The sequence below is a fragment of the Copadichromis virginalis genome, linkage group LG3, assembly GCF_057382275.1.
Source record: "Copadichromis virginalis isolate Kocher_CV1m ecotype Utaka linkage group LG3, C_Virginalis_male_GT1.1, whole genome shotgun sequence".
Classification (NCBI taxonomy): Eukaryota; Metazoa; Chordata; class Actinopteri; order Cichliformes; family Cichlidae; genus Copadichromis; species Copadichromis virginalis.
In genome coordinates, this window is record NC_140620.1 from 1,081,071 (window position 1) to 1,103,098 (window position 22,028).

Sequence of the window (22,028 nt, forward strand, 5' to 3'; positions counted from 1 at the left end):
AATGATTAGATGCTAGAAACATGAATGTGGTATGAGCCCACAGTCAGCAGCTGCATCAGTGACACAGAGTCCAGTGTGTGGGCTCAGTTCACAGGCAGACAGGAGGAGGTGTGTTTCACTCCTTTCTCTTTGTAATGAAGAGCTTTATTCTTTTATTGGAGCATCTTTAACCTTCGTACAGTCTGTGAGTGTTACAGCTTCTCACCTGCACATCACTCTTTATTTCTTCCCTTTCCCTTTATATTGTATTCAACACTGTAAAGAGCTTTTATTATGAAGGTTCTCAGGGAGGAGGAGACTTCCGGTAGAATCGAAAGTCGGTGCTTCTTTGTTCGCCATCTTGTTCAGAGCAACGGATCTGCGTCTGGGAGCGGTCGGTGAGGATCAGCTGTAACGCGACTGTTACCGAGGATGAAGATGATGATGATCGTGCTCCTCCTACTCAGTAAGAAACACACACACACACAGAGGTGTTTTTAACCGCAAATGTTCACGTTCATCGAGCTCGTTCATGTGATGAAGCTCGTCCCCGCGGCCTCCGTGCAGGGCGGATCCCGCACTTTCAGCTGATCATATGTGTGTGTTTAAACCAGGGGTCGGCAACCTTCCTGATGATGAGTGCCGTCTAAAATTTCCTCAGAAGTAAATGTGCCATATGATTGTTAGCGATGTGCGGTGTTCCAGATCTACTGGCGTTTAGATCAACTGGCGTCGGTCGAACAGATGTGTGGCAGTCTTGCGTTTCTGGAGCTGCTACCGACAAACCAGCCAAAAAACGCCACTTGTGTCACCTGTGACACGTGTGAGGTTATCTCAAACACACTCCGTCAGTCTTGATGCTGTTGATTGCATTGCAAATCCGTCAGCAGATAAATTGGAGCAGCCGGGCTACGTAAGTGTAGGGGGCGTGTTCGCGGTCCCGTCCAGCGGGTGTGTGGACGGGAGCGTGACACAGTCGCTCCACAAAAAAAAAAAAAAGACAGTCCTCCACCTCAAATCACTACTGCGCAGACTCTGGCTCCAAAAGTGCAAGATGGCAGCCTCCACAAGCGGGATTTTTTTTTAAAATGAACTTTATTTAGAACAATAACAATGACAATCTCAAAGAGACAAGCGACATATTGAATCAATCAGAACAGAATCACATCTCCTGTACACCACAATGAAATCGACAATAACTGAAAGTAAACATACACACACACACATATATATATACATATATATGCATATACACATGCATACATACACATCCATATTCACACATCTACATAATAATAATATAAAAAGATGAATAACCAATACAAAAATAAATAAGAATAAAAAAAGAATGAAAAACAAGGAACAGAAATAAAGAAGACAAAGGGGATCAAAAAATCTCTAAAAGTGAGGTTCCATAAACAAGACACATAACTTAAATAAGGGGCTAAGAAAAATCAAACTCTTCTAAAAATCTATGCAATTTGATTGCTTGGGGCTTATTTATTAGCTTAAGAGATTTACGGAACAGGGAGAGGTCGTTTTTAAGAGCAGGCCATGAAGGGGGGGATTTAGCATATCGGCATTTATGTATGTAATACTTTGTTATAATAATGAGATTGTTAACTAAAAACTCACTATTTTTGTCCTTAAGGATTACTCCAATTTGAATATTTTGAAAAGACCAAAAATCAATATTTCCATACTGGGACAATATTAGGACATGGAGAGATTTCCATAAATTCTGGATTGTCACACATCCATAGAACATGTGCTCTGTTGTTTCCGAAGTTGTTTTACAAATATAACAGTTGCCTAACACAAATTTAAATCTGTCTCTCATAAATTCATTGGAGGGGTAAATATTTTTGTAGTTCTAAAATGGACTTCTTTAAATTTGGGGGGAATTGGAAATGTTAAATATTTGGTTCTGATCAACGAGATCTCAGATTTGTTATAATCTTTAAAGACGAGTGAATGTTTTGTCCTACCTGGATATAAGGTGTTAACCAAATACCTCCTCAAAAACTGATTATTGCATTTTCCATTAACCAAGTCAAGACCATCTAGTTTAACTTTATGCAAATTTGGAGTCTGTATATTTGAAAAATTGTTCTTTACCGTATTTACAAGGACTGTTGGGATATTCTGTGAAACCTTGTTATAGAGCTCGAACGAGCAACTCATGTCATATTTCTCATTAAGCCTGTTTAATTCAAGTATATCTCCATTTTCATCCATTATATGTGTCACAGACCAAATTTGTTTTGTCATCCATTCTTCCACAAACATAGATTTCCCCCGATTCAACATCACCCTATTGTTCCACAATGGAACATTGTGGGGACTGAAGTTATGTTTAAACATTAATTTCCAATTTAACAAAACTCTTTGATGAAATTTGGAAAGTTTTATGGGTAGTTTAGAAATTTCAAAATCACATACTAAAAGGAATTGGATCCCCCCAACTTTGTTGAAAATAAGAGATGGTATCAAGAACCAGATCTCATTATCATTTTTTAAGAAAGATCGTAGCCAATTAATCTTTAAAATGCCATTCATTATTTCAAAATCGATTGCTTTTAAACCCCCCTCTTCATAATCTTTTATCAAGTCCCTAATGATGTTTATTTTTCCATATGAAATTAAAATTCACCTTATTGATGTCTTTTATAATTCTTGGTGGGATGGCTAGGGAATAAGCTGGATAGATTAATCTGGACAAAGATTCAACCTTGGTCAACATTATCCTGCCGAACAACGTTAAATCTCTCTGTAGCCAATGGTTCAGAGTTTTTTTGCATTTGTCAGTTGTATTCTGAATATTCTTTTCTTCACTATCAGCCATGCATTTAGTTATCCAGATTCCAAGATATTTGATTTCATTTTTGACAGGTATATCATAGAAAGAAGAGTGAGAACAATTGTGGATACTCATGAGTTCACATTTGTCCAGGTTCAGGCGTAGTCCAGAAGCACCAGAAAAGATCTTTATTGTATCTAAGGCCAATGGAATTTGTTCTTTATTTTTTAGAAAGACTGTTGTATCATCGGCAAGCTGACTTATTATTAATTTGTGGTTATTTATGTCTAATCCTTTGATGTTTGAGTTTATGACAGTAATAGCAAGTAATTCAGTGGCTACAATGAATAAAAGAGGTGAGATGCTGCAGCCCTGCCTGATACCTCTCTCCACCCTGAACCTGGGACATGTGCCTTCTGAAAGAGAAACACAACTATTAATATCAGTGTATAACATAGTGATCATATCCAGAAATGCATCACCAAACCCAAAATGTTTAAATGTCTTAATAATAAAAGTGTGTTCAATAGAATCAAATGCTTTATGGAAGTCCAAGAACAACATAAAACCATCATCCTTAATTAGGTAATTGTAATCGATGAGGTCCAAAACCAAGCGGATATTATTTTGGATCAACCGTCCTTTGAGAAATCCTGATTGTGTTGGGCTAATTATTTCAGAAATACCTGTTTTTAGTCTTGTTGCTAAAACTTTTGTAAAAACTTTGTAGTCTGTATTTAAAAGTGTTATAGGTCTTAGATTACTTAGTTTTTTCTTATCTTTCCCCAGTTTTGGAATTAATTAATTTTATAACTCCCTGTTTCATTGTTGTTATAAGCTCCTTTTGATTTATACATTCATTTATCGCACTGAATAATAGTAATTTTAGGTCATCCCAAAAGTGCTTATAGAAATTAGTTGTTATACCATCTGGTCCCGGTGAGCGATCAGATGCCATGCTCTTAATAGCAAAATCAAATTCTTCTGAGTATGAAGACTTACAAAGGTTACTGTAAAAAGTAAATACTTCATTTGAAATGCGTTTAGGGTCTGTACATTCCTCTCCGTCGATTATTAGGTTACATATTGAGTTATATTCTTGTCTACGTTTTTCTAGATTGCAAAAATAGGCAGTGTTCTTTTCACCCTCTTCTATCCACTTGGCTTTGGATCCCAAATAAGCAGCCTTGGCTCTATAAAGGTACATTTCGTCCAATTTAGATTGTAAATTAGGGCTGCTCAATTAATCGAATTTTAATCACGATTACGATCTGGGCTTTCAACGATCATTAAAAATGACTGAGCCGATTATTAGCCCCTCCCTCGTGCTTTACTCTCGCGCTGCTCCGTGTGGCAAATTGAGCGCACCGCTCTGCATTTCGAACACGTGTCACAACAATTAAGAGCAGCGGTCTCCAACCTTTTTTGGCCATGGACCGGTTTATGCCCGACAATATTTTCATGGACCGGCCTTTAAGGTGTCGCGGATAAATACAACAAAATAAAACTAGTACCGGTACCGAAAAAAAGAAGATTTATTCATAACACACGTGAAAAGACCCAGGAAAACTGAGTAAACGATAAAAATGATGACAAAATAACGCTGAAAACTGATAAAAACCCTGAAAACTATACATTTCACACCTGAGCCTCAACTCTCGCGGCCCGGGACCGCTGATTAAGAGGACCCGAGGGAAGCTCGGAAAGCTAAGCAGTAGTGATGTTAAATTTGATTCTTTTTACTGAATTGAGTCACTCACCAAAGTGAATCAGGTTTTTTGAGTCATTTGATTCACTGAGTCAGTTGACCAGAGAGTCCAAAAAATTTACATTTTCACTCAAACTTAATTTGTTTCTCTTGTTTGTTTCTTGTTCCCACTGCTAAGATGAATGATTCTAAAAAAATAAACAAACTATTTTATCACTTATTTTATAGAATAAAAAAGAGCAAAAACATTTCTAAAATTAAGCAATTTCCTATCAAAATTGCTTAATAAACATTTATTTTGTTTATTTTTATTTTATTAGTATTTTCCTTAAATGTGTTAAATATATATTTTCTCATCTAAATGTCCACTGAGCTGTGAGCCAGGGGGCGGTAATGCGCCTTAAAGAACAAGAAGAAGCTGTGAGCCAGGAGGGAGGGGGTGATTTGTTTGCTCGCTCTATGATTCAGCACAGGAGGGGGTTCAGAGCAGAAATGCTTTTGTTAAGAAACTGGCTGTTCCCCCCCCCCACAATTTTAATTATAAGCTAGATATATTTCTACTAAGCGAATTAGTTTGCTAACAGAAACAGGGATGAGTCAGTGAGTCAGTTGGGCTTGTGAATCATGATTCACGAGTCAGTAAAGTGATTCTCTAGTATTGAACGATTCGTTCACGAATCCAACATCACTACTAAGCAGAAGTTATTTGGAGAGGAGAGTGACTGCCGTTGGTTGAAAAGAGAGGTAAAAAAAACCTTCAGTGGTGTGGAAACATTAGGGGTTCGCGGAGTCAGACGTGGATCAAGTAGACATAGTGTGTAAACTTTGCTACACTGTCATAGCTGCACCACAGAGCAACACTGCAAAGTTCACTATACATAGATGTTTACATTTTTCATTTATTTTTAGATTGCAAACATTTGCACTGTTATCAGTATTTGCACACTATTTTATACTATTTTTGACAATCTTTAAAGTCATTATTCAATACATTGTTATTGTTAAATAAATATCGTCAAATAATCGAGATCTCAATGTCAGTGAAAATAATCGTGATTATCATTTTATCCATAATCGAGCAGCCCTATTGTAAATTATTAATTTTTCCTCTTTCTTCCTCAGTCCAATTCAATTTGCCACACAGAGTCATAAGTTCTTTTACTACATTTGATTCCTCTTCTTTTCTTTGTCTGTTTAACTTTTTACCGAATGCAATTGAGGTTCTTCTGATTCTAAATTTAAGATATTCCCATTTGAGTATCGGTGTATTGATGGCTTCATCATTCTGGATATCTAAAATTAATTTTTTAATAGAATTACAATGCTCTTCATTTCTCAGCATCTGACAATTAAATTTCCAATAATCCTTAAATGTGTTGTTTTGGTCTTTGCTTTGTAGTCTCAGAATAATGGCGCAATGGTCACTTAAGGGACTGTTAGAGATGACTGTTTCCTTAACATTTTGTAAAATTGAGTTGGATACCAACCAATAATCAATACGTGACCTGCTTTGACCATTAGGTTTGTGCCAGGTGAATTGTTTTACATCTTCATTTAACACTCTCCATACATCTATTAATTTAGTATCATTAGCAAACTTTTCAAATATTGGGTTTTTATGTTCTCTTGAAAATTTTGAAGGCCATCTATCCAACCATTCATCAGGAGTCACATTGAAATCACCTCCAACTACTATATAATCAGTAGGGAATTTGGTATAAAGTTCCTTTATAACTGTAGAAATTTGATGCAGCAGGTTCTTATTCTCTTGATCATTGTATCCATAAACATTAACCAAAATAATCAGAGTATTATCAGTATTTAACACACAGGCAACCCAATGTCCATCTTTGTCTGCCATGTTGCACAAAAACCTTCCAGGACATCTGTTGAAACAAATAGCAACCCCAGCTGACCTGTTTGTACCATGACTAAAATAAATTTTATCTCCCCATTGTTATGACCAAAATTTCACATCAGATTCCTCAGAATGAGTTTCCTGGAGAAAAAAACAATTTCCCTGTTGCCCCTTGCAGAACAGAAAAACAGCTTTGCGCTTAATTGAGTCTTTAAGTCCCCTTGTGTTAAAGGAAAAAAGAGAAATATTAGTTTTTAATTGGAACACGGAACACATGAACAGCTTTAAAGAGGAAGTTTAGGAGATGGAGTAGCAAAATCTTGAGGTAAAAGTCCCATCATCCGAAATGTTCCACTGTACATTCCTTTCGTAGTCAGATGTCAGCCCGTACCTGGAGTCTCTACCCTGATACGTTTGCCTTCTATGAAACCAAAAGGGCCCCTGAAGCCTGCAGCCTTGCCTTCCTTCTGAGCCTGGTCGATTTTTGGCCACAACGCTTGTCTGGATCTCCAGTCCTCTGGGGTCAGGTCTTCAGCAAAGCGGATGCCTTCTTCTTTGCACACGGGAGAAGCCTTTGTTCGCCTCCAGATGTCATCTCTCACAGCATGTCTCACAAACAGAATAATGATTTGTCGATGCTTATTCTCCACCGCTCTTCCCACTCTGTGGACAACATCAACTGCTTCTTCCATCTTCATCTTTAGGTCCGGAGCAATCCTTCCTAGAAGTTCCACCACTTCTTCTCTGATGTTTTCATTTGTTTTCTCCTTTTTCCCTTTGATACGGAGACACCATCTTCTTTTGTATCTTTCCTGGCTCAATACACGATCCTTAATATCGTCATTATCTTTTTTGATTGATTCCATCTCTTTTTCCAGGTGTTTTATTTTCTTTTTGCATTCTTGCAGCTCCTCTGAATTAAACTGCACCGATTTAGCGATGGATGCCAGCATGGCGCTATGTTGTTGAATTTGTTTGCTAACTTCGTCCATGCGGTCATCAACACGTTTTCGAAGACTCTCAATAGCTTTCAGTATAGTGTCAGTGGATGTGTTGGAGTCATTATCACTAGCCGTACCTTTTGCTTTTTTCTCCATATGTGGTTTCTCAGGAGTATTATCAGCTCAAAGGAGTGGATTTTATAACTACAAGATTAAAACATCGGGACTTTAGTGAGGAGTTCAGACGGATGGGACTGCTCAGTCCGCCATCTTGCCCGCCGCCTCCACAAGCGGGATTGTCACTACCCAATCCGTACTGGAAACCCGATCGGTACCCCGCATGCGCGAAAGGTGTCTACTTCCGGTCGTAGCGTTTTACAATAGTTACAGGTCAGAGTATCTGTTAAGATGTTAAGAATAACAAGTATATCTTAAAATGTTTGCAATAATGAAGCATTTCAGTACAATGTAGACAAAAACGAAAAATAAAAAGAAAGTTACGGATCAGGACTCTCCGATCCTTACTGCGCATGTGTAAAGTCTGACCGTACAAATCGAGTCTACCCGATCCGTACCGCGCATGTGCAGATGTTTTCTTCTTCTTCTGTTCGTTTAATGGCAGTGTACTCCCCAGTGTACGAGGATACCGCCACCTGCTGACTGAGCGAATGAACCCTATTATAAACTGAATTAGCATCATTAAATCTGATTTAGCGATAGTCGAGTGTGTTTATGCTTGTCTGTGTGGAGAGGATTGATTGGAATAGTGATGATGATGTGCGCTATCACTGTCAATTGTCAGTAAACACTTCATCTGGCTGATGAATCTACACGTGAGATATTACAAAGTCTGCATTATTAACTCTGTAATTAGGCGCCATTCTTCTTATTTTACGGCGCTGTTGTTCAATCGGGGGACGCTTTCTGTTGAGGAGAAAAGCATGAATTTGTTGCGGATACGGATTATTCATTGTTTAAATGTCCCGGTAGTCGAAAAGGAGGCAGAGCTGCTGAGAAATGCTAGGAGCTAACTGGGCGCTAACTGTATCATTCAAATATATTGAATGTCGCAATGTTGGCAAAGAGAGGAAGTGACGTAAGATTTGCGCATGTGGGGTACCGATCGGGTTTCCGGTACGGGTTGGGTAGTGACAGGGATAATTTGGCTTCATTTTTGTACAATGAGAGGAGGCGGGGTCGCGTCGTCCATGTTTTCTACACATGTGTGCAGTACAGGCAGCAGGAGACAGTGAGGTTGGATGCTAACAGGCAGGACTCGAAACCGGGCCTGCAGGGCTCTGTGAGTCTCCGACACCCTGACCCTGGCTGTACACTATTGTACTGAGCAGCGTGTGTGAGAGAGAGGTGATCTGACGTGTCTGAGCTCAGACTGCAGCTACAGGAAGTTCCCACTGAGCCTTTTTAGATGTAACTCCAAACCCGAGCAGGGGGAGGAGCCACAGACACAAACAGGAAGTAGAAACAGTAAACCAGCCCTCCTCCTGTCACACAGCCAGGGTGCTGATGGAGCTGAGACCTCCACCCACACAGAGAGACAAGCACTCCCACCCAAAGAGGCGGAGACAGAAACATGTACTACATATTGGTACTACGTGTAAATACTACCTATTTGTCCTGCTGCAGCTGAGGAGCATAGAATCATTCAGTTAGTAACATAGTTTTCTCTTTTGTCTGATGTCACAGCCTGAGTTACTTTCAGCTGATGTTATTCACACCATATACGCTACATTCATATAATTAACACATGACTGCAGACAGATGAGCTTTGTCCACCTGACCTGAGTCTTTCACTGCTCACCTGCTGATGGACCCGAGTGACCCTCACAGGAAGCTTCTCTCAGCTGCTTCCTCTGAGTACAGAGCAGGTTTCTGTGTGAGGGGAGGACATGGGGACTGCTGTGTGTGCAGAAGCCTTTACTGTACATGTGTGTTTGTGTTGGTGATCCGAGCTGGATGGAGACACTGATGAGCTGGACAGGTTCACTGTGACAGACCTGAGCTGATGGTTCATGTTAGCACTGCACTGTTTCTTTGCTGAAGTGTGTGTGTGTGTGTGTGTGTGTGTGTGTGTGTGTGTGTGTGTGTGTGTGTGTGAGTGAGAGAGAGAGAGAAAGGTCATGTGACTGGAAGCACAGGTCTCACCTGTTTCATGTTTCTGTCTTCAGTGTCCCAGCATGCCTCAGGGGTGGAGGTGTATGAGGGGGAGGAGTCTGTCCTGCTGCCCTGTCAGGTACCAGCTGATGTTTCCAGGAGCTCCACATCAGCAGTGTGGGACCGTGATGGGTTCAAGAACCCAATGGTTCACCTGCGTCTGCAGAGTGGTGACGATCTTAGTGGTCAGAATGATCTTTACAAACATCGAACATCAATGTTCACCGACGCTCTGCAGACTGGAGACCTCAGCCTCACTCTGAGGAAGCCCACAGTCTCTGACAGTGGAACCTACACCTGCAGTCCTGTCAGCTATGGAGACAGGTTGAGGCCGATTGAAGTACATCTGAAGGTCACAGGTGAGTGGACAGAGGTCAGATTGATGTGAGTTCATACAAACATGTTGATTATGTTCATGTCTCCTGTGTTTGTGTTACAGTACCTCCTCTAGTCCAGCCCACAGTCCTCGTAGCTGTGCTGGGTACTCCGATCATCCTGACTGCTGTCATTGGTCTGTTTGTGTACTGTGCATACAAAAGGAAGAAGGAGAGAGAAGGTGTGTGTGTGTTTTATAATGTGTGTGTGTGCGTTTCCACAGAGCAGACCAAAAAGTGGAAGCAGCAGCCATCACCTTCACCTGTTACTCAGTCACAGATTCAGTCATTCAGTTGTTGTGTTCATCTTCTCAGTAACAATAATGAATCCTGTCTCGATGCTCAATCATTCAGGAAAGTATCTCCCAAACACTGCTGGACTCTGTGGCCTCCTTTCATCTTTCTCACAGCTGAAAATGTGCTGAGGAACTTTCCTCTGTGACATCTTTCCTCTGTGTATTCGAACACTTTGGTAGCAGAGCCTTGAACTCACACTGATGGAGCACATTAGAGGCTTCACCCACATCCTGGAGGTTTAACACACAGCTGCTCTTGTAGATCTGAACTGATTGTCTGATAGCGACGTCCTGAGGTCACATGACTAATGTGACTTTTCCAGGATCAGCTGGTCTGAGCAGCTTCAGTGATTCAGGGTCCTTAGATGGAAGAGCAGATCCTCTGCCACCAATCACAGACCTGTTCCTGAGGTCTGGTGTTCTTCCACAGCTGAGCTGTTACTGACTCTCCACTTTGACCAGCAGCTCACAAACCAGCTTGTTTCAGCACTTACTGCTGTACTCTGGGGAATCAGTCCAGAAGTGTTTGTTACATAGTAGCAACAGATATTATTTTTCACTTAGTAGCAGCTCATTGCAGCTTAAATGGGGATCAAGATGGCGCCGGTGTCCATGGCTGCTCGTCTGTGGCTTATAGTTTTGTTTGTTTTTATATTGTTTCTGTCATGTGACACTCAGGAAATCTGCTTTCTACTGGTGTGATCGCCAGTCGCTTCTGAATCTCTGAAGTTCTGATCAAAACATCCGTTTGCTAACGCAGGACAGAGTTCCTGGTGCCCGCTGCTGTCACATATCCTGACCGGCCGTGCTGTCATGCTACCTCCCCAGCGAAGGCGTTGGGGTAGGCGCAGTGGCTGGCTGGTTAAACTCAAGCTTTCCTAATAATACAGAGATTATTTTGTGGAGTTTTTGTGCACCGACGTTTCCTGGACCCCGTGGGTTCCTGCCTCATCCCCGTGGTCGGCCAGGATGACGCACCGCTCCTTTGTGACCCCTGTCCTCCTCGGCGGATGATCTGATTTCCTCGTGTTGGTGTTGTTCCCAGACCATCATGAAAATGTTGTTCCAGGTTCAACATTGCAAGTGACCAATCACATTGTTGTGACGTTATTCTTTTGCGCGCCAAGCCATTCGTGCATTTATGAAATTCCAATGTTGCAAGGACAATATCAATTCTGCTTACTGTTTATTAAAGGGTTAGGGTCAGAGTTAGGGTCAGGGTCCGTTGATCGGCGGACAGAGGCGGTTTCACGCAGCTTTAGTACAGTTTTTTGTTTTACGCCGGTTTTTCCCGAAGTCGCAAAAGTATGATGTCACAACATTCTGATTGGTCAACATTTAGTATGATGATCTGGGAACAACACCAACACGAGGATATCAGATCAACCCCTCCTCGGCTCAGTGTGCACCAGGCGAACCTGGACAATCTGAGGCTGCTGTGTGGGGCTCCCTGTGCTACTGGGGCTCATACAAATTTCCCACATGTGGGACTAATAGAGGTTATCTTATCTTCAGCTCAGAGGGGGCGGGGCCTTCTCCATTGCTGCTCCTAATCTCTGGAACAATCAGCACATTAGAGACGCCGCTTCATTGTCCACTTTTAAAACACATCTTCTCATTTTACTGCTTTAATTGAATCTAATGTGCTGGTTCTGTTGTTTCCATTTAATTTGACCTCTTTTTTTATTTCTTCTTTCTTTTTGGGCACGGTGCTTATCACTGTTGCCTCCCAGCAAGAAGGTCCCGAGTTCAACTCCACCATCAGGTCTTTCTGTGTTTGTGTGGGTTCTCCCCGTGTCCTCCGGCTTCCTCCCACAGTCCACAGACATGCAGTTTGTGGAGATTCATTGAAAAAATCTAAATTGCCCATAGTTGTGAATGTGAGCGCGAATGGCTGCCTGTCTTTGTCTGTTGGCCCTGCGACAGACTGGCGACCTGTCCAGGCTGTACCCCGCCTCTCGCCCTATGACAGCTGGGATAGGCTCCAGCAGCCCTGTGACCCTGAAAGGGAGAAGTGGAAGCGAATGGATGGATGTTTTCTGTTTGTCATGTCAGAACTTTGCTTGCAGCTGGGAGTTGTCTGACAGCGCTTCATGAATTGATTACTTACAGTGTGACTGGCTTTAACTAATATCTGCTGGAATCTCTGCAGACCATCAGTAGCAGCCTGAAGTTATCCTTGAATTAGTTTAAGTCTCCTTCATGTCTCTAAAGAAGTGCTGACACATTACAACATACTGCAGCACTAATTCATGCACAACTTTCACAGATTAAATAAAAGCTTGTTATAATTCAAAGTTACTGCCTGTATGTTTGACATAGCAAAGCAACTGTTTGTGCAGCCTCACACATCAACACAACAGTTCAGCTCCAAGTCAGAGAAACACTGAGAACAGCTGGTTACACAGCAGAGGACAGGATGGAGGATCAACCTCACTCATGTCTGTCTGTCTGTGTTCATGTTCTCCTCTCAGCTCTGCTGCCAGATGTGGTGGAGGTGCCACAGGGGAAGGAGTCTGTCGAGCTGCCCTTTAAAACCACAGCTGACCTTCCTCAGGACGTCACAGTGGAGTGGACAGACTCCAATGCCATGAAGGTCCACGTGTATGAGAGTGGAAAGAATCAGCCAGACAAACAGCACCAGAGTTACAGAGGTCGCACAGAGATGAAGGAAGATCCACTGAGAACCAAAGACCTCAGTCTGACCCTGAAACCCCTCCTCCTCACTGACAGTGGAGTCTACACCTGCACCGTCTACAAGCATGGATACAAGCTGCAGAAATCAGTGACTCTCAGTGTCACAGGTGAGTGTAACAGCTGTTTGTCCACCGTGTGAATCCTCCATGAATAAGATCCAACCAGACAGATTCTTGGGTGCTGTGTTCTTTATTTTAATTATTTTTAAGATAACCAAATGTCTGGATATGACGGTCTTTGTATCATCATCTTTTTGCTACCACACATAGTTGTAACCCCCATTACTGGTTTCATTCTCAAATGCTGTTTTTCAGAATATGTCCAGAGAGCTTGTATTGCTTTGTTTTCAGTTTGACAATAATAGGTCCAGCAAAGCTTTGGCAGGAGAACATGCAAAGACATGATTGGTTAGCATTTGTAGCATAGAATTGATCACAGATAGTGCTGAATTTCTCTGTGTTTTTTTCTCAGCAGTGCACACAGTGGGAATATTTAGTCTCATCATCATGGAACAGTAACAGTGAGCTTTTTTATCTGTCTGTGTTCTTCTGTTCTCTCTCAGTTCCTCCGCCACAGGTGGTGAATGTGACAGATGCAGACGAGTCTGTCCTGCTGCCCTTTAAAACCACGGCCGACCTTCCTCAGCACGTCACAGTGGAGTGGACACTCACTGAACCCACAGAGAGGAAGGTCCACGTGTATAAGAGTGAAAACAATCAGTCACACAACCAAGACCAGGATTACAAGGATCGCACAGAGATGAAGGAAGAGCCACTGGGAAGAGACCTCAGTCTGACCCTGAAAAAGCCCCGCCTCACTGACAGTGGAGTCTACACCTGCACCGTCTACAACAAGGATGGACACATGCTGCTACAGAAAGCAGTGACTCTCAGTGTCAGAGGTGAGTGTAACAGCTGTCTGTCCACAGTGGGAATCTCAGATGTGTAAACCTGTGAGTGTGTCCAGCTGTTTGTGCAGCCTCACACATCAACACACAACACTGAGAACAGCAGCTGCTGGTTACACAGCAGAGGACAGGATGGAGGATCAACCTCACTCATGTCTGTCTGTCTCTTTACAGAGAGTGTGCCAGACATTGTGCAGACGCCAAGAGGACTGGAGCCTGTCCAGCTGCCCTTAAAAATCACAGCTGTCCTTCCTCAGGACGTCAGAGTGGAGTGGACAGACTCCAATAACAAGAAGGTCCACGTGTATGAGAGTGGAAAAGATAAGCCAGATGAACAGGACCCAGCTTACAAGGGTCGCACAGAGATGAAGAAAGATCCACTGAGTACCAAAGACCTCAGTCTGACCCTGAATAACCGCGACCTCACTGACACTGGAGTCTACACCTGCACCGTCAAGAAGAAGGATGGAGACAAGCTGCTGCAGAAATCAGTGACTCTCCATGTCTATGGTGAGTGAAGCAGCTGTTTGTGTGAATCCAGCATGAATCAGTGAAATCAAAGAGCAGCTGATGGATCTGTGATAACCTGATACGATAAAATAATGTTTCTTATGAGACACAAAAGTGCTGGAAATGAATTTAATAACTGAAAGTGTAATGAGGTATTTTGTGTTTTCTATCTAATATAAGCTGGGTATGTTCTTCACTGAGCTCTCTATCATCATCATCACTCTGAGCTGTTAATAAGAAGCTGCTGACACTCACTGATCAGTACAGATGAATATATTTGCTGGCACAGCTACTCCTCAGGGTTCTGCTGATTGGTCGACTTCTTTAATGAGACTTTTTGGTAAATAAGGAACAGAGTGCTTCATCTTCTATATATATTTGATCATAAACTAACATTGTTTAAAATAACAATTAAGACTTCGATTATCTAAATGTGTTCTGGTAAATCAAAGCTGACAGCTAGTGCAGCAGAATCAGAAAGACTTTATTTATCCCCTACAACTAGAGCTGGGCGATAGAACGATAACGATATGTATCGCGATATAACTTTTACTCGATAGAAAAATTAAACTATTGCGATAGACCTCATCTCTCTTGTCCCCTTTAAAAAAAAAAGAACAGCCAATCCAAATTAAGTAGCGCAGAGCCGAACCAATCACAGCCGCAGCGTCACGTCACGTGACTTGTTACGTCCAGCACAAGTGCCAAGCCGCACATGTGTTTGTTTGGGAAGCAGCCAGCCACCGTACCGCCGGGTAACGGAGGAAATGAGTGTGCCGACTAGAAAAATCAACCGAGAGCGTGACCGAAGAGAAAACAGATGATGGTTCCAACGCCGGAGAGATTGTCGAACGGAAGAGCCATAGAAGTTCCGTAGTGTGAAGGTATTTCGGCTATTTCAAGTCTGACAAAAAACAGAGCAGCTGCACTGTAAATGTGCCGAAAGCAAGTCTGGAAATACAATAAAGCGGTGCAGCTCAGTCTCTGACTGGAAGCGCTGATTCGTCATTCGGCTTTTGTCAGACTAAAGTAACTGTTAAAACTGTTTGAAAAGCTCAGCTATACAACAAGGAGAGATTGAGAATTTCCTTTTAGTTCTCAGTTTATTTGATATTGACAAAAGTTAGTCAGTTTTGTCTGTTCTTCTGTAAAACAAACTAAGATTTATTTTTAGAATTAATATTTTGTTTCTAAGTGGAATTGACAATTTAGTCTGTTTCATTTGTTCTATTTTGAAACTTAAACGCTTTAGCGGCTGCCTTTTGTGTAGTTTGCAATATTTGCCTTTATTTATCTGAAAAAGTCTCATGTTCCTTAAGTACATCTACCCTGTTGAACTTATTATGGGAAATAAATATTTAAATAAAAACAAGCTGCTGATTATTTCACATTTTACCTAGCTGACCTTGGTCCAGTTTGTCACTCTGGAGTGGACTCTCAATGGTGTCTGTCTCTTTTCTCTTTTCAGACACTGTGAGGAGTTTGGGGACAGTGTATGGAAACAAGTCTTATTTGCTCGAATTTCAAAAAACAGATAAACTTGATCAGATTTCCAAAGTGGAGTGGAAACGTATACACCCCAAATACAAGTTCATAAAGGAAATAACACGCCATCAGGGAAATGAGAAAGACCTCAGTCTGAACCTGGAAGACCTCCACCTCACTGACAGTGGAATCTACACCTGCACCGCCTATAACAAGGATGGAGCCATCCTGCTAAGGCAATCAGTGATATTCAGTGTCAGAGGTGAGTGTATCAGCTGTTTGTCCACACCGCGAATCCCAGCTGTGTAAACTGCAAGTGTCCAGCTGTTTGCAGCTGTGTGAGAATAAAAGCCTCACAGCAATACGGCAGCTATTATAGCGGTTAGTTATGGCTTGGAGATTTATGGAGCATGCTGTGAACTTAGCTAACATTACTTAGTAATATGAGTTCCTTTACTCAAGTGAAAGCTTTAAACATTAGAACGATACATAGCATTGTGACAGACCAGGAGTCTCCATTTCAACTTTTGTCCAAAGCACTGACTTCAAACTATACACCAGTTTTTAAATTGTGTTGATAGGCCACGTAAAACCAGAGTCATGATCAAAAGTACACGCGATTTATTTTTCCTAAATAAAACAGAGGCCTTTACTACGGGAAGAGAAGAAGGACAGCGCTAGCAAACACTCCGCTTGTGAGCAAAAAAGGAAAAAAAAACACCTGTTTGTGTCAAACAATCAAAAAAATATATTAAAACGTGACATTTGGTTGTTTAGGAAAAGGGGAAGTTTTAGGAGTGAGCAAGTGAAAGAAAGAAAGGGAGGAAGGGAGTTTTCACAGGTGAGAGGTTTGTGACGTGTACCGTGTTTGCAGTCAAGTTAGTGTGTGGTGTAGTCGTTGTTTTGTTTTGTGTGTCAGTTCTACTAGTGAATGTCACAGTTGCTGCAAAACAGCCACCAGAGGCACATTTCAATGTAAATGCTGTCTCCAGGTGGAAAAGTGATACACCTGCTGCTGTCATACCTGCAGGGTTTGTCCCTGTGCTGGGTGGAATAATGGTGATATGAGTGATCCATATGGGCACAAAGAATAGTCACTTGTTTTTGTTCTACCGACGTTCCCTGACTTTCATTCAAAAGCTGTTTCTGGTCAGCACCGACACATTAAACTGCTTACACATTATAAATGGCTTCAAGCTCACACTGAGGCCTGTGGGGCACCATCAGCCACTGACACAGTATATGGATATTTCATACATTAAGGCTGCCTGTTTATTTAAGGGAGATGAACAATACATTATAACTGTACCAAATAATGTCACTGATGATAGATTAAATAAGTAGATTTTAGGAAATGCACTGGAAAAACTTGAAAATGGACCTTGAAAGTGCTTAGAAAGTGCTTGAATTTGACCCTGAAAAAGGTGTACGAACCGTGACTGAAACACTGAACGCTGCTGGTTACACAGCAGAGGACATGATGGACCATCAACCTCACTCATGTCTGTCTGTGTTCTGCTCTCAGACTTCCAGGTGGAGATGGTGGAGGTGACAGAGGGGGTGGAGTCTGTCCTGCTGCCCTTTAAAACCACAGCTGACCTTCATCATGTTTTCAGTGTGTACTGGACTGTCTCTGAACCCAAAGAGAAGATGGTCCATTACCTTGATGTGAATAAAAAAAACCAGCCAGATTTACAGTACAGGTCTTACATCGGTCGCACAGAGATGAATGAAGATCCACTGATCACTGGAGACCTCAGTCTGACCCTGAATAAGCCCCAGCCCACTGACAGTCATAGCTACACCTGCACGGTCTGCAACAAGGATAAACGCATCCTGGTACAGAAAGTTGTGACTCTCAGAGTCAGAGGTGAGTGTAACAGTGCAGTTAATGTTGAAGAAATGATGTAAAAAGATTGACAAGAAGTTTACACAATAAGAAAGAAAGTGATGTGTGTCGTAGTGTCACATAAAGATCTGAACACACGTTTAGCTGCACCATCCCTCCTGTAGTGGAACTACTCTGTGAAATATTTAAGGTGTCTAGTTTCAGTAACAGCAGAATTATCTTCACATGATGTCTGCAACCACAGACAGCTGACTGTGTTCATCTGGATGTTATTAATGGAAGTGTTAGGGTGACTTCTTCAGTCTCAGAAGGCTGAATGATGGATGATTGAACGTGCTTCAAGGTTAAATCCACATTCATTCACTGAATTAAAGAGAAATGAAAATAATCATAAGTACTTGCTTGATAACATCACTGTATGTAACTGGCATGACTTTTATTCATGATCCACACAAAAGTGACGATGTTGTACTCCTTAGACCAGCGGTCCCCAACCCCCGGGCCTCGGACCGGTACCGGTCCGTGAGTCGTTTGGTACTGGGCCGCGAGAGTTGAGGCTCGGGTGTGAAATGTCTGGTTTTCAGGGTTTTTATCGGTTCTCAGCGTTATTTTGTTATCGTTTTTATCTTTGACTCTGTTTTCCTGGGTCTTTTCACGTGTGTTATGAATAAATCTTCTGTTTTTCGGTACCAGTACTAGTTTTATTTTGTTGTATTTATCCGCGACACCTTAAAGGCCGGTCCGTGAAAATATTGTCGGGCATAAACCGGTCCGTGGTGCCAAAAAGGTTGGAGACCGCTGGACTAGATGTAGAGTTTGTATTTTATTTTGCAAAGATTTTAAACAGCATGGTGTTTACTCACCAGGATCTCTTACAAGCAAATTATAGAAGCTAAGTGTGTTAGTTTTATCTATATGATGGATATGAATAAAACCTTTGGACTACATAACACTGAGCACAATAAGATAACTACAGTATAAATGTGTGGGTGCAGAGTACATCCAAATAACACTGGATACATGTCCTTAAAGTAGTGTTGAACTCACAGCTGTGCGGCTCATGGAGAGCTGTGATTGGCCTGTACAGACAGGTGACCAGGTGCTGATTTAGGGAATGCTTGGTTTGCATTTTAAATATCACTCAGTCATACTCGTTCATGTATGTGGTCGTTTTCATCACTAGTAAAGGTTGTTCCAGTGTTCCCACTACTCAGACTAAACCACAGCTGAGAGGAAAGAGTCACATGATCACCTGGTTTGTGTCTGATGTAGAAAGACTGAGACTCACTCCTGTTTTCTCCCCTGCAGCAACCTTAAAGGGAACCATGAAAGACATGCTTCCATGTCGCAGGAGGAGGAAGGCACCAAAACCTGAGGTCAAAGAGGACGTGAGGTATGTTTGCAGGGTCACAGAGGTGTGTTTACCTGTCACCATGGTAACTGCAGCTGCTCCAGTTTCAATGAGCTGCACTTTGAATATGGAATGATCTTTATATCATAAGAAGAAAAAGAAGAAATGTAATCTGAGCAAATAATTCCTCGTGAATTCCTCGTGCATAAATCCAACAGCCTGCACAGAGCTCAGCAGCCACACCCACAAAGAAGCTGCGAGTGTTTCTCCTGTGATTGTGCTGCAGCATTTTTACGTGCAGTTCATCTGCTGGTGACATTTTGCTGGTGCACATCACTACAGCTGTTACTTGTTAGAAACTTTTCAATGTCATCCTTCAGTCTCAGCCGACTGCAGGTTTCCAACCTTATAAACAGGACATTTGCACAATGACCCAAACCAGCAGCAGTGAGGGAGCACTGAACAGTTCAGTGGTGCCCACTGGAAACACAGATGAACACAATGAACCTTTCAGGATGCTTATTTAAAAGCACCTTTCAAGGACGCTGTACAGCAAATAAAACAGGCAGTTTTAAACAGGTGGGTTTTGAGGTTGGACTTAAAAAGAGGGAATGAGGTGATGTTTCCGAGGTCTGCAGGAATTCCAAAGTTGGAGGGCAGAGCGGCTAAAAGCCCCCCATAGAAACAAGACGAGAGAAAGGAACAGAAAAGAAAGAGAAGAGGATGATCGGGGGCGCTGGAGTGGGATGGTGATCTGAACCAGAGATGGTGGGGAGAGACAATGAATAGCTTTAAATGTATAATTAACGTGAGATTTGACCTGGAGCCAGTGAAGCTGCTTCAGGGTGGTGTGGTGGGTAGAGCTTTGCTTCTCGTCCATAAACTCTCTCCATCCTCTGTCATGTGACTCTTGCGTAGGTGGCAGGAGAGGTTTGCCGTGTTTAGTGGGGGCCGGTTTTGCAGAGTACAGTTTTCTGGCCCGTGTCAGACTTTCTTGCTACAGAGCGAGCCCCTCGTTTAGGAATAATGTCCTGGATTTGTTTTGGTCCTTCTGTTTGTCATCATTTCACTTTATTTTACAAAATCTCAACAGGATCTTCAGCTTTATTGTGATTGTGGTTTATTATTTATTATTGTGGTTTATGTGGAAAATAAACAAGCGGACGGCAGAGCCACACGCTGGGGTTACCGTTGTTGTTGCTAACGACAACGCCTAAAAACAGTGGCGTGTCCATCCACACTGTGGTTATATTAAATATAAGAGAAAGAAAGAACTGTAAAAATGGATATAGCCACTCCAGTGACCATCAAACCATGAAACAAACCGTGAACAGGTCACATTGTGACACCATGAAACAAACGATCGTGTATGAACCAAAAGGCGTCATCAGATATATAGCCTTATATCGAACTGCCCTATCCACTGAAGGGCCAGGGTCCTGACACCAACAGTGACCAATCACATCAGGACCCTGGCCCTTCAGGCAAAGTGATGTGCACAGGCTAAAATGACCTTTGCTAGCAGATTAACTGTACGAGCGTAGCACCGCTGCAGCGCGAGCAGAGGAGAGACCTCTTTGGGTTCTGGCTTCTCTGCACCTGGCTGCAGTGCTGCACTGACTTTATGAGGAATTTAATTATTTGTTGAATTATGTTTTTTTTTTTTCTTGCATGGCACTTATGATGTAAAGATTATTGCATATTTAACACTGATTAATGGAACAAGGAGCTCAGAGCTCAGCGAGTGAGGACATGACCTGCCCGTGCAGGTATGAATGTATGAACCTGGTTTAATTCTTGGCTCTGATCCTCATCCTAGTTCCAGCTGATCGATCACAGATCAGAGAACCGATCAGTCTGTTTGTAGGATGTTGATCAGCTGGCACAGCTGGGACAGACTCCAGCATCAAACCCACCGACCCATGTGAGTGTCTGACTGTCCTCTGTGTCCTCAGGAACCATGAAGACCTTCCTCTGATGGAGGTTCATTCAGCTTGATGGGTCACAGAGGAGGAGGAGCTGGTGATGAAGAGCAGCCTGTGTGTATACAGTATCTGTTGTGTATTCAGCCCTGAGGAAGATGAAGATGCAGCTTTGCTTTGGTCTTCCTCTGCTAACAGCTAACTAACCTCAGCCAGATGTTCTGCAGCTGTTTGTCTAACATTATAATGAGTTTATAATAAGTTTATAAAGGTGATGACCCCGAGCGTGTTTCTGCTGTGCTGATGGATCTCTACGAAGCGTCCTGACTCTGTGTCACATGTGAGCTTCATGTGGGTCAAAGGTCAAAGCTGCTGACTGTCAGGAAGCATCAAACATCATGAAACACCCCCTCTGACCTCAGAGCTCCCTGAGGCCACACCCACACTTCCTATCAGTGCCTGTGATTGACAGCTGCCTCCATCAGTGTCATATGTATCCATATAATCCCCCTGACGTCACTGATGTTGGTGCTGTATGAACCACATTAAATGTTTTTACATATTAACGTCTCCGTGTCTCTGTCTCGTATACAGTATTTATTCATGTCAGTCCATTCAGTGCACAAACATGTCAGTAATCAAACACTGTGCTGTTGTGTTGCAGCTGCACACACACACTCATGTTGGTGCTTTGTGTTCACTGCTGTTGGGTCAAAGCTGTGTTTAGACCAGGCTGTCCAGGTCTGATGGAGCTGCCTGTTCAAACAGTGAATGACCTGGTGTGGAGGGCCCTTCATCATGTTCTGATGGAGCTGTGGGGCAGAGGGCAGCCATTATGGTGTTTCCTGTGAGCCGCGGTGCAGCTGTGACTCAGTGTGCTCTCTATAGAGCACCGATAAACACCAGCAGCTCAGACATTTGATTGTTCCAGGGGAGGGTGGTGTCAGGAGTTGATGAAGCTGGAAGTATGGGGTTTAATTATGGTGGAGGACTCTGGGCAGAGTGGGACAGACACTGGCTGAAGACTCCATCCACCCGGCCTGGGACACCGTCAGGATCGGCAGCCTTCCTCAGGTCGACGGTTCGCAGTGACCTCATGCTCGTGTGCTGTGAGGGTGGAGCTTGTGAGGTGAGTGGGTTGTGGTGCAGCACAGTGGCTGATAGATAAACACCATCCTA

General features: G+C 42.5%; 1 protein-coding gene across 1 annotated transcript; it reads left to right on the top strand.

Annotated features, from left to right (window-relative positions):
* Positions 1-340: 340 nt before the first annotated feature.
* LOC146712201 (muscle M-line assembly protein unc-89-like) lies at positions 341-21,415 on the top strand. The gene is made up of 10 exons (XM_085436017.1): positions 341-445; positions 9,473-9,817; positions 9,898-10,014; positions 12,603-12,932; positions 13,388-13,726; positions 13,907-14,242; positions 15,711-15,989; positions 17,253-17,597; positions 18,885-18,969; positions 20,883-21,415. The coding sequence occupies exons 1-10, from the start codon at positions 412-414 to the stop codon at positions 20,923-20,925; spliced, it is 2,253 nt and encodes a 750-aa protein (XP_085292143.1). The 5' UTR covers positions 341-411; the 3' UTR covers positions 20,926-21,415.
* Positions 21,416-22,028: the final 613 nt, after the last annotated feature.